General features: G+C 42.2%; 1 protein-coding gene across 6 annotated transcripts in view; it reads left to right on the plus strand.

Annotated features, from left to right (window-relative positions):
* ZBTB46 (zinc finger and BTB domain containing 46) overlaps window positions 1–13721 on the plus strand; it is a 53233-nt gene that overhangs the window by 24073 nt on the left and 15439 nt on the right. For all 6 annotated transcript variants that reach the window (XM_084218110.1, XM_084218114.1, XM_084218111.1 and 3 more), the window contains one exon: window positions 8006–8287. In XM_084218110.1, coding sequence (XP_084074236.1) covers window positions 8006–8287 — 282 coding nt within the window. The remainder of the gene's footprint in view (window positions 1–8005; window positions 8288–13721) is intronic.

Consider the following 13721-nt stretch of genomic DNA (forward strand, 5'->3'; position numbering starts at 1 on the left):
TATTTTTTCCAGGTACCTGGACGAGTGGAGGGAATTTTCCAGTTACTTGTACACTGATTTCTGTTTTGAGGAAGACAAAGATGGGGATACACTTGTGCTTGGAACATGCTGCAGGAATAGCAACATAAAACCAGGTCATATTTGTGTAAAACAAGGCTGGTTTATTTTAGCAGTAGTGTTCTAGAGCTGGTGAGGAGAATGTTTCTGTTGGTAAAACACAGAGAGTGAACATCCTATGGCTGTAGACTGGAAAATTATATTGAAGCTTCAGCTGCAGCTGGCATGGGCTCCTGCTGAGCCCTCCAGAAACAGGAGCAGCAGTGGAAATTGGCACTTTCCTGCAGGACAGTGTTTTTCAGAACTCAAATCCTGACAGTCCCAGGTCACCCTGCTTTGAGTCATGGTGGAGAAGCCGTAGTAGGGCTCAAACCTGAAAGAAGAGGGTTGGGAAAGCACAGCCTGAAGGAGACCAAGTGTTTGATTCCATAAGGATTCGCTTAAGATATCTTACAGCCTTCAACATAAAGAGAGTTTTTAATGATCATATGTATTGTGGTTAAATATCTGTGTTTGCTTGATTGTTTCCTGCTTGAGGAAATTGGAGCTGATTCTGAATGCTGTGCACATTTATTGTATCCACATGTCTGCTGTTATGGTTGTAAAAAAGTGCAAATCAAACCCAATATAGCTCATGGCATCACTTCCCCATGTAAATATTGCAGTGGGTGAGAATGCTGGAGTTTGCTTAACAAACAGTGAGTTGTGAAACACTTTTGGAAGATTTCTGTTAGAAAGGAGGAGGGAACTGAAATACAAACTTCAAGGATATTTTTAGCAGCTGGTAAAAGATTGTCATTTTTCTGCCAGCCTGTGTGCTCTTTTTTTTTTTTTTTAATTCCCAATCAAAAACCACACTATGAAATGAAAGCTAATTTTTCTTTTTTTTTTTCCCTGAGAGTTTAAAAATTAATTGCCTTTTGTACAGAAGGAGATCAAGCCAAACCTTCCTAAACTTACACAAGAAACATCATCCCTGGAATTCTAGATAAAATCAACTGTCAGGCAGATACTTGACCCAGATAGGTTGAAGAACCTCAGAAAATTAAGTCTTTTATTTCACCTAAGTTTTTTTGGGTCACATTTTGTCAGTGTACCTGAAACAAAAGCTGAGTTTAAGTGGCTCCCACTTTCCTTTGGTACTGAATTGCACCCCCACGCTCTCCTGCAGTTGTTCCGGTGAAAATCTCTGTGTGACCATGTAGAGAACCAGATAGGGGAACTGATCTGCATTTAAATATAACTTTTTTTTAATAAATCAATTTATTTTTAACATATTAGTTCCTGTCTCAAGTTCAATCACAGCTGTACATGTGGTCTTGGTGCCACTGAGGGAGTAGCAGGGGAGGGTGCAGGAATTTGGCATGGGTGAAGTTGCTGATGCTGGGACCTCTTCCCTTTCTGCTTGTAAACAGAAAAAAAAAATTATGTTTTCCATCACACTAAAAATTCAGCTGTGTGCAGGAGATCCAAAACATCTGGCCCAGGAAGTGTGATGCCCACATCCATCCCAGGCTGCTTCCAGGCCTGATGCTGTTGACTTTGTTCATTAACAAATAAGTGTGGAGGGATGTTGGGTGGCACCAGGCTGGGAGGGATGATTGGCTGGAAGGCAGTGGTGCCAGGCACAGCAGGAATTCCACCCAGAAAAGTGTGAAGTCCTGCATGTGGCACAGGATAACCCTGTGCAGCAGTCTGCCTTGGCAGCCAAGGAGAGGGAAAGCAGCTTTGCAGAAAATGTCTCCTGGTGAGTAAGGAGCTGAAGAGGAGCCTGTGTGCCCTCACAGCCAGGGAAGGCTGGCTGCCTGCCTCAGGAACAGCATTTGGAGCTCTGGATCCACTTTGGGGATCTCCAGGCCAAGAAAGACTTTGACAAGCTTGAGCAAGAGCAGCTGAGGCCATCAAGATGATGTGTGTGAGGAGAGGCTGAGACAGCTTGGTTTAAAATCTTGGGGAAGAGAAGGGGGTAGGTGGATTATCCAGGGCCAGACCCTTCTCAGGTGTGGGCTGGGAAAAGATGAGAGGTCATGGATGTGAGTTACAGGAAGGGAGATTCTCACAGGGTGAAAGGAGGAGATTCTTCACAGAGTGGTCAAAAGGTGGAGGAAGGACCTGGGGAAGTTGTACTCTGTCTTCCCTGCTGATATCCACAAGTGGGGCTGTAAAGCCGCTGGAATCTTACTCTAAAAGTAGCTCTGAAGTCACTTTCAACCTGATTTATTCTATGGTTCTTAAAGATGACTCTGGGTGACAGAGCAGTAATGCTGCCCTAGGTCAGGATGACTCCTCACTGCCCTGTCTGATGGTGATGCTGCTTCAGATCAGCTCCAGCTGCTCCTCTCTCCAGACTGGATTTGCCTGAGTTCTTGCCTTGCTGCCAGCAGGACTCCTGTCCCCAGAGGTGTCTGCCCTTCAGTTCACCTTTCCACCCTCACTCTGCCAAACTGGGTCCTGTGGGTGGGGTGAGCTACAGAAAAGGCTCAGGAGCTTTTTGTGGCAGGTGCCTTGAATTGCCAGCGTCTCTGGAGGCTGTGGGACCTGCAGGGAGCTGACTGCAGGTGCTGAGGAAGGTGTGCTCATGAACCACCCCTGCATTCCAGCTTGGGAGGGCTCCTCAAAGATTCCTGAAATTCGCCAGGCAGGTGGAGAAACACGCAGGAGCTGCTTTGAAGCTCTGTGGATGGTAGGTGAGGTTCTGTTCCCCTGCTTGGAAGGACTCCTGTGCCTGTGGCTGGGGGTCACCTCTGTCACACAGCCCCGGAGACTGGGGCCACCACATCCCTGCTTTGTGCTCCTGCCACGCTGAACAGGGCTGTGAGCAGGAGGTGACAGATTTCTGATCCCCTCTTACCTCCAGACTGTGATGAAAAGAGCAATATTGAGAGAGAGAGAGACTTTGCAAAACGTTGCCTTTAGTTCTTGTGGATAAAGCTCCTTTCTGCTTTGAGTTTTCCAGCAGCAAATGCAACCTTGTATGGCTTTTATTCACTCCTTTCTCCCTTCTCATGGGTTTAGTTCTCCAGCTCCTGATTTCTAGGTGTTCAACTGTCTACATGAGAGAGCAGGAATAAAGGATGAAAAGGGGAAAAAATAATTAAAAAAAAAAAAGAACTATGAAAGAGAATAATAGCATTGGGAGTCTGGGAAACCCCACTGGGGGTTTACTGAGAAGGTTAAAACACAGAACAAACAAGAAATAAGTGGTGTGAGACAAGCAGACGCTGAGGAGGTACTTTGGTAACAGCTGAGTTTAAGCTGTAATGAGAAAAAATGACAAAAGCAGGGAGAAGAAATACAAGAGAAAAAATTGGTTTGTGTATTAAAGTAATTAATTAAGGTAGTAAATGGAGTCTTTAAATTGGAGCCTTTCCTTGCTGTTTCTGGGACGGCATGTGTGTTTTGTTCAGTTGTTGGACTGGGTTTAATGCTTTTTACTGTCAGCTTCTTCCTAGATCTTTGAAAATAAATTATCACATTAACATTTGGATACATTTAGTACATTGCTTTACTTTGATTTGTGCCACAGCCCTTTCCAAGGGGCTGACAGATGACTGTAGTGCTTGATTTTTTGCTTTTCCCGTTCCTGGGTTTGTGGCAGGAGCTGCTTTATAGGACTTCCAGAGCTCACACAGCAGCCACCCTGGGTGTGTTGGGAATATTTTACTGCTCCTGTTGTCCTGGTGTGAGGTTTATTCCTCTTCATGGATCTGTTAAAGCCTGCCTGGTCTGTGTGGCTGGGAATGAAGTGTGTTTTGAGCTCAGCTGGCATGGGTGACCTGTGTGAGAAGGTGCTTGCAGTCCTTGTATCCCTGTTAGGTGATGCTTCATGTGTAGTTAAGAACTTTACTGTTGTTTTCAGAATTGTATAGAAGTACTGTGGCCAAAATTGTCAAAAAATAAGCTCTGTGTTTTATTTGACAGTAAAAGCTAACAATAAAATATTCACCCAAGTGAACAAATTTAAGAAAGCTTTTCTAAAGCTTCTGTGTTTTGGAAAGTAGGCTGGTGTAATAGAATAACTGCAAAATAATGATTTGCTAAAGAGACTAATGAGCTCAGTTTTCGAGCAGCATTAATCCCGTGTTTAGCTCGGGATTTCCTGCGTGTGCAGCCCTGCAGTCACAGGGCTGTCCCAGCAGGGTGAAAAACGAGCTCTGGAGGGCTGGGATGGAGCTCTGGGCCCGTGGCAGTGAATAATTGCAGAATAGAAGCTCATTGACTAAAGCCTGGTTTACACGGGGCTGAGGCTCTGTAGTAAACAGTTTGGATTACTGGGAAGTGACGGATGCTTTCGATTCATATAATTCTTTGGCTAAATCTTGTTAAAAGGAGCTGCATTCTAGAGAAAAGAGAAGTGGTTTTGGAGGCACTGTGGAGAGGAACTTGGTGCATTTTTTTGGGTTTTGGTGTGCTGAGAGTATTTTAGTACTTATGTGACTAAGTGGATATTTATTTTGCCATAATGTGTGTTTGATTAGATTACATCAGCTATAAATACTGGAAGCTCTGAAGCATCTATTTCGCTGTCTGTCTCTAATCTTGGCTTTTGAGGAACATTTAATGTCTTGTTGTGGTTACAATTAATCTGCGTGTGTTTTAGCAATTAGTGTTTATGTGCAGCGGGCAGCAGCCAATTCTGGCAACTGTCAATCAGCAGCTGCAACAGGCTCTGAAAAGGAGTGCAGGAAGCACAAGGTGATTCCCTGCCTGCCTGGTTCTTTGGAAATGCAGTTTTGTGGGCAGACACCCTTTCTGGCCTGAGTTATGTGCTGTGATTCCCCATGTAGGCAGTGGGACAGTGCTGTTATTGTGGCTTTGATGTGATGAAGCTCTGTTACCTTCCCAGTTTAGTGGGCTAAAGTTTCATTTGCTTCCTTCACCACCTTTTGTAACAGCTGCTGGCTTTTACTGTCTTGTAATTTTCCTTTATGTAGGCATGCTGGCTTGTTTTTAAAAAACCTTCGTTATCATCTAGAAGAGTGGATATCCTGTGAGCCACTAAAGGATGGATGACAAAATACCTAAAAATTCAAAGCATTTCAATTCTTCTGCTTGGCTAAGATTTAATAAAATGGATAATATGAAATTATACAAGCAAAACACAGATGGAGGAGGGAAAATGGTTTGTTTTAAACAGAGAGCATCTCTGGTCGTTCACATTTATGAACTTCCTACTGTGTTTGTAGCCCCCAGCCTTGGGCATTCCCTACCTCTCCGGGGTGTGGGAGCACTCTGCCTATGATTGCTTTTTCCTTCTTGTTTGCTTTGAGGCCCTTTGGTTTTTAAAGGCACAACTTAGCAGTAGGCTATACTGGCAGCTTAGTAAAACCGATCTGAACATGTTCTGGAATCTGATACGCCCTGAGCTGGGACTGGGAAATTCGCTGGCTGCTCCTGGCTCCACAGGCTGGGCACCTTGAGCGAGTCCCCACGTCTTTCTCTGGCAGACACCACCTGTGAAATGGAGATAAAAATAATGATCTTCCCTCAGCTGTTTTCCAGGTTACAGGAGGTGGGCACAGTACCAGTGTCCTCATTAGCATTTTTTAATAAGGCTCTGCAGATTAATGCCTTGCCCTGGTTTGAAGTTGTGGAAACCAAGGGCTGGTTTGTCCCTCTCTGCCTCCTCCCTTCTCCTGAGCTTCTGTGCAGGAGTGAGTTCATTGCAGTGCTGTGTGTGGACAACACCTGAATTCCTTGCCCTGAAGAGTGCAAAGTGAATTTATGGAAGCAGCAGGTATTAATTTTGTAAGTGTCCTACCACTGGTTTAAGCTCTAATAGTTCCCTCTTGCATAAAGTAGATTTAAATCTCTTTTAAACTAGGAGGCAATAAAATATTCAGGATCTGCAAAACAGCCTCTTTCTCCATCTGATAGCTCATTATCTGTGCCTTCTCTTTGGATATGGATTTTTTTTCCCTCTCCCTGATAGGAGAAATGCCACAAAGGCATGAGTTTGTTGGGAAGCTTCAGCTCCGTTTGCCAGGTGCTCAGCTGGGCTTTGAGTGTGTCAGCTGTGTTTGCTGCTGCAGATTGTGGAGTAGGTAATTGCAATTTGTTTTATGCACTTTTAAATGGGCTAACAGCCCTTTTTGTGTGTAATTTTTGTTGTTTCATGTGAAGAATAGAGAGGAGTCTGAGAGTCATTTTTCTTTACACAAAAATACATAAATTATTTAAGCTGATAAGAGAGTCAAAGTTCAAACAAAGGAGGCTCTTCAATTAGACCTCCCCAAAAAATACAAAAATAAACTGTGTTTTTGCAGGAAGGAGTTTACTTTATCATAGTTTTTTTGGTTTTGTCTGGACTCAGTAATTGATATATTTGTTACTAATGTGTTATATTTTTATACAGTTTCTTTATAGTTACATGCTGTAAAGTGGCTGAAGAGTTTGTTTTTTTTTAACTGTTACATTTCTCTATAAAACCTCCTTTGTGATATATGCTGGGAACCAGTGGTTGCTGTGTATTTTTCAGAGAAGTGACCCCAAGGGATTTATACTCAGCACCCCACATTAGGGGCTGTTTATTACTGGGTTTCTCAAAAACCTTCATCATGGGGAAGAAACAAAGAGTGAAAATTTGGGCTCACTGGAGTGTAAAATTAGGGAGAAAACACAACTTAAACCTTTGAATGTAATTTCAGTACTAGGAAACTATCCTGAAATCTTAGTTTAGGATAAATAAATAATCTTATCCAGGCTGTGGGTAAAATCCACATCCTCTGCCGTGCCTTCACAGCATGTGGTACCAGCCTGAAGCCCGAGTGGTGGGGCAGGAGGGAAGGGGCTGGAAAAACAGAACCCCCAGGTGTGGGGCAGGAAAAGGGTTCAGTAATTGATATATTTGCTACTAATGTGTTATATTTGTATACAGTTTCTTTATAGTTACATGTTGTATAGTGGCTGATCAGTTTGGGGATTTTTAACTGATACATTTCCCATCCTGTGATGTGTGATGGGAACCAATGGAAAAGGGGTGTGAGGACAGGAAAAGGGTTCAGTAATTGACATATTTGTTACTAATGTATTTGTATACAGTTTCTTTATAGTTACATGTTGTAAAGTGGCTGATCAGTTTGGGTTTTTTTTAACTGAAACATTTCTGTATTAGGCCCATTCTGTGATATGTGCTGGGAACCAGTGGAAAAGGGGGATTAGGGCAGGAAAAGGGGGGATGAGGGCAGAAAAAAGGGGGATGAGGGCAGGAAAAGGAGGGTGAGGGCAGGAGAAGGATTCAGTAATTGACATATTTGTTACTAACGTGTTATATTTGTATACAGTTTCTTTATAGTTACATGTTGTAAAGTGGCTGATCAGTTTGGGGTTTTTTAACTGAAACATTTCTGTACAAGGTCCATCCTGTGATATATGCTGGGAACCAGTGGAAAAGGGGGGTGAGGGCAGGAGAAAAGTTCAGTAATTGATATATTTGTTACTAATGTGTTATATTTTTATACAGTTTCCTTATAGTTACATGTTGTAAAGTGGCTGGAGAGTTTGGGGTTTTTTAACTGGAACATTTCTGGATAAAACCCATCCTGTGATATATGCTGGGAACCAGTGGAAAAAGGGGGGTGAGGGCAGGAGAAGGGGGTGAGGGCAGGAAAAGGGTTCAGTAATTGACATATTTGTTACTAATGTATTTGTATACAGTTTCTTTATAGTTACACGTTGTAAAGTGGCTGGAGAGTTTGGGTTTTTTAACTGAAACATTTCTGTATAAGGCCCATCCTGTGATATATGCTGGGAACCAGTGGAAAAGGGGGGTGAGGGCAGGAAAAGGGGGGTGAGGGCAGGAAAAGGGGGGTGAGAGCAGGAGAAGGGGTGAGGGCAGCACTCCCAGGTGGAAGCAAAGCCCGAAGCAGGTTGCCGCGTTCCTGGCCGCGTTCCGCGGGGCCGCTCCCGCAGTCGTGCCGCGTCTCTGACCGCATCTCCCCCGCTGCAGGCGCTGATGCGGCCGGGACGGAGCCCAGCAGCTCGGACAGCCGCGTGGAGCGGCCGGAGCCCTACGGCAACGTGGAGGAGGCGCTGCTGGGAGGGGAGTCCAGCTACATCCACCAGCCCCTGACTCCGGACAAGGAGGACGCGCTGCAGGCGGCCACCGTGGCCAACCTGCGCGCCGCTCTGATGAGCAAGAACAGTTTGCTGTCGCTGAAAGCCGACATGCTGAGCGAGGACAGCTCGCTGCTCTTCGAGTACCTCCCCAAAGGCACGCACTCGCTCTCCCGTAAGTTGGCCTTCTTCTGTTTTTTTTTTCCTTTATTTTTTTATTTTTTAGTGTTGTTTTAAGGGAAGTCTTTAGTGAGAAGACAAACCTCGTTTGTCGGTGCTGGTGTGTTTCTATCCAGGTTTAAGTCCTGTTTAATCCCACTTTCCATAAAATATGGAAACTTTAGTCTGATATTGATCCAACTTTGTTGGTAATTGCTGAAGTCATAGAAGAAAATATTCAGCCTGTAGTGCTTGCCCTCGGATTTCTGTTTCACTCGTTTGCACAATGGTACTTACAAAAAAAATACAAAGTATTTGAGTCATTATGGGAAAGGTTTTGAATCCAAACTTGATTGATGTTGAACAGCTTGAAGGTTGCTCCTGTGTCTGTGGGAACAATTGGGATGTTGTAGATTGCATGATCTTTACTTCTTGCAGTTTTAGACCTGCAAGTAGTGAGCAGCTATTGATTTTGTTATACTTGCACCTGGAAATGAATGTTTTTCTACTGATGATCTGTTGGAGACAGCTGATATGAACCATTAGGTATGGACAGCTGATTTTTCAGCATATGTTTGTGTTTTCTTCATTGCAGCCTGACTCTCTAGTGCATAAAGAAATTATTAATGCTGTATTTTAGTGATGCTCTGAGAAGATACATCATTTGTGAAATATAATAGAGCGAGCAACAGTTTTCTGAGTATTATATGGTTATTTCCAGAAGAAAAGGTTTATCTTTATCTATTCTGAGAGAACTGACCAAGCAAATAGAATGAAAGGTCACTTAGGATACCTCTTATTCTATTTTCTTTTAGTTTCCTCAATGGGAAAAGATAGATAACTTTAATGGTCATAGAATTAGAGAATGAATCACAGAATCCCAGAATGCTTTGGATTGGAAGGGACTTTGAAGATCACCTTTTTCCAACCCCTTGCCATGGACAGGGACACTTCCCACTAGTCCAGGGTGCTCCCAGCCCAATCCAAGTGGCCAGCTGATCCCTGGAGTTATGTGACAAAGGAAAATAATTGCACAATGCAGAGTCAGACTTCGTGTCTTTTTTCACTTCTCGTGTCTGAACAGTGGGATTTAAAAAAAAAATAAATCCAAAAACCTTGAAGTTTCTGTACCTTATTCTGTAGCTTAAATATTTGTGGAGAATGGCTGGTGCTGCGTTCTGGTTTCTTTCACAGTAACTCACTTCCCGAAGGATCTCCAGTTAAATCAGATTTAGATGGTTCAGATTGGGCTCCAGGGCTGAAAATCCCTCAGTTGCAGAGGAGCAGCACAGATGTGGCTCAGTTCAGTGGCAGGGTGCCCTGAGCTGGCACAGGGAGGGGTGGGAGCCTGGGTCAGCGCGTGACCGCGGGTGATGGATGCGCCACAGCTTCGGGTCTGTGGCTCCTGACAGGTGAAATCAGCAATTTCATCTTCTGTCTTGATAAATTGGAATAATGACGGGGCTGCCCTCTATCCATCATCCTTCTCCTTGTTGGAGGATTTTAGGTTATACTTTAAAACTGAAGCACCACTTGACGTAAAGATAAATGTGTATGAAGCAGTCATAAATCCAGGTTAAAAATTGAGATTGCCCAACCACCTGAGAAGCAGAGCTTGGGGATGGGCATGGTGCAGGCAGGAGACCAGCTGGGTTTAAAATAAAGCTTGATACATTTAGAAAAGGGGGTAGTTGATATCTCACTGAGGGGTGCCATGGCCCACAGGTCCTTTCCAGTATGTATTTGAGGTCCTTATTTTCCAGTCTTCTTGCTATTACTTGGATTTCATTCAGCAGAGCTCCAATTATCTCATCTTTATGGAAGCAAAGTGAAATGCCCAAGTCAAAAGGAACACTTTCTGCTTGGTCTGTAGCTCTCACAGCAGTCAGAGATGTGGCTGTGGCCTGGTAAGAGGATTTTTATAGAAGCCAGGAGTTGAGAGGCATATTTTTCTTTCATCTTATTCAGATTCACAGGTATCAATTTATTTTAATCACTTGAAAAAGATCTTGTGATATATGATTCCCTTTTAAGTGGTCATTACTGGATACAACAGAACATCAAGCTTGATGAGAATTTTCAGCATATAAAATGACAGTGAAGCAAGTGGTAGGAAGATTGTGGAGATGTAAAAGCACAGTCTAGGTTGCTGCTGGCTTTGTAGGTGTTTTTGACATTTTTCTTCAAAAACAATTTGAGGATGTTGAGTCATTTTAAGTCCTGTGTTATATTTAAAAAAAAAAAAAAAGAGGAGGGAGTAGGTAGGAGCACAGTGAAAAAGCCTGAATTTAACAAGACAAACCCAACAGTTTTCATCTGTCTTGGTTTGAAAAGAAATGCACTAATTTCAGGGATTATAAGTGATCAGTCTCTCTGACTGTAAAGTGAAGTGTTTTTTAATCTTGGCTGCTATCACTGGATTATCTTCTCTTAGAAAGCACTGCAGTACATAACTGCCTGAAGGAGCAGTATTCAGGTTTTGTTTTGATTTTTTTTTTTCCTGAAGGATAAAAGACTTAATGGAAGTGGACAGATGCAAAGAGGGTGCTAAACATGTTTAAAATTTGGATAAGCCATTTCTAAAGGGGATAATGCTCTCCAAGTTACTGCACACATTAAAAGTTTTCACTTGCTCTTCCACATAATTCTTCCTGGTTTAGAAATTAGAGGATATCCCATGGTTTTCATTTTACCACGTGTTCTTTTTAACTAATTCATTAAATGATCATATGAGGTATGAACTTGACATTCTGCTGGTGGAAAATGAAGCCCGGAATGTGTGTGTGGGGGTGTTGTATCACTATGGTGAATTTCTGAAGTTAACCAGTTCAAACTCCTTTAAAATCAGAAGGAAAATTTAAATACCTTGTCATTTGGGTAGCACAGTTGCCAGATAACCTGCAGCTGAAGGGATCAGAGAGTTTGATGTTCATGATATGTGATCAAGATTGACGTTGTTCATATGCTGCTCAGAAACCTGGAACACGCAGATTGTGCAGAAAAAAAAAGGTGTGAGTTACTCATGGGTAACACCAAGGCTGTCTGGGGAACTGCTGGTTACTGAACCTGCCTGGGTTGTTGCTGGGGGTGCCTTTCAGATAAGATATCACAAGAGTTTTCCTGGTCTTGCCATGTTTTCCTGGTTTGTCTCCAAAAGCAGGTGGTTGTTCTGTGATTTCCACTCTGCTCTGCAGAGCTCCTTGGTTTAATAACGTGTCTTATTTCATTTACGAGCCTGAACTTTGGTAGCATTGTTCCACAAGGTTACATCACACAGCCAGAAGTCTCAAAGGCTTCAGTCAAATGTTTTGAGATGGTTTTGCCAAGTATAATCAAAAGAAAGAGAATTTTAACTTTCATCAGAAAATGAGGTGGTTAGTTTGCATCCTTGTTTTCTCATTAAAAAAAAATAGAAAACTTTCAGATCGTTGTGGGGGGATGACTCCCTTAAAGGGTGACTTCCACATTTCAGAATAGCACATTTGAAGGCTTTTTTATATGTCTAAGTTTGGCTTTTCCTGTTTACCCTGTGGCATCTGAAACTGTTTATAGAAGCAATTCCTATGAAGCTTCCAGTTCAAGTGATTACATGGTACACAGAGCCCTTTTCTTTTGGGCAAACCAGCTAATAGGTTATTTTTAGTTAGTGGTTCATTGGAGCCAATAATTTATCCTTGCACTGAATGTTAGGAAATACATTCTACACAGTGGTCAACTTTCCCAGGAAAAAGTTAAAGGTACTCAGTTTGGTGTGGAATTTTCATACATGGTAAAAAAAGATTTAGGGGAGAATGGATGCAATTTTAAATGAGATATAAAAACTTTGCCTTTCTCTTTTCCACAATATTTTACTGTCCAACTGTCACAAGAATTCTGTATCCACACAAATATTGCTAAACCCTTGCTTCATTTTCTGTGTGCAGAGCTGACTGAAGGAAAGTGGTTTCGATTTCTGATTTAGAAGTTAAAACACTTTTGCTTAAAATTCATTTTAGTACAAGTTTAGGAAGGAAAACGTTTTCTCACAGTACAAATCAGAACTGACATAAATCTATGTTCTTGTGTACAAAGTGTGGGTCACTGATGTGGGTTTCTCTTTTCTTGTGTTACTTGCAGTTGTTGAAACCAAATAAATACTGATTATTGTTTGAAAACTCACCTTTGTTGTGTTGTACATCTTTGTGTGTTTGTATTCCTTGGATGATAGTTTATTCTTCAGTGTTTATGCTTTATTATTCTGATAGTTTATGCTTCTCTGTGCTTTATTTCATTGCTTGTTCATTAGCCTTAGTTTTTGCTTTAATGCAGAGGTTTTTTTGGAACCTGTGAAACTCTGGGAAGGTGCTAATAAAGAATTCATCAAGCCAGGCCCCACTGGTTTATCTTTACTGTGTGCTAAAATACCATTAGTTCAAAGAATTGTAACCCAGAGATGCCTTTGGGGCAGTTTGAATCAGTTTGGGATGCTCAGGGGTGAAAAAAAAGAACCTGTGTCTGTCTAGGCAGGAATTCTGCTATGGACCTGTAGAGCTGGATTCCTGGTCACAGTTTCTAACAGTAAATACTGATAAATTCATTTTTCCCCCTGACTTTTTCCCTATCTTGAATTTCTGGCATTTTGTTATCTTACATTAAAATGACGACAGCAGCAGATGAGCAGCACCTGAAGGAAATCTTGGAGCAGTTATCCCAGCTGAACAGCACTTAACTCACTTGGGAAAGATATTGATCTGCCATCAAAGCAGAGGAAAGCAAATCAAACATCCAGCTTGTGGCACAAGAGCAGAATTTCCTGTGATAGCTGATAAAAAAGTAAGGGTTGGGATTGTTCACATTTTGAAACCTTGGTGTGGTTTCGCTCGAGTGCTTTGTTGTCACCCAGATCACAGCGCATTGTATTTGGACACAGTGTAAACTGTGACTTGTTATTTGTAGCTGCATTAAAAAGTGGGGTTTTTATATCCCTGAAGGTTTCCATCAGACTTTTTTTTTCGCTGGAAATGAAAAAGCCTTTAGGGCACAGAGTGCTTTAAATGGGAATTTGTTTATTTTTTGCCGTATTTGCTTCTGGTTTTGCCGCCTTGCATTTCAAAAAGAACAAACTACTCAGTATGTCATTCCAATATGCAGTCAAGGCATGTGCTAAAGTTTGTACAATAATTTCTAATGTACAGTGCTATTGATGACACAGTCTTTATTTGTATTTAGCTTTGCCATTGATCCTCAGGGCAGTTTCTGGAATATTGTTTTCCATTTGGCTGTTGCTGCAGTGTAGGCGAGGGCCGGACACAGCATGTTTTCCTTTTGAATTATGGGAAATTTTTAGACTGTAATGACTGTCAGGTATAATCGAACAGTTTTGTACAAATATTTGAACCTCCATCCTTGCTAAATAGAGAGTGACAGGAATCCTTTTTTCCATCTTTTGTAAAGCACTTTGAGATCAAATA

This window comes from Fringilla coelebs, assembly GCF_963513975.1.
Source record: "Fringilla coelebs genome assembly, chromosome: 18".
Classification (NCBI taxonomy): Eukaryota; Metazoa; Chordata; class Aves; order Passeriformes; family Fringillidae; genus Fringilla; species Fringilla coelebs.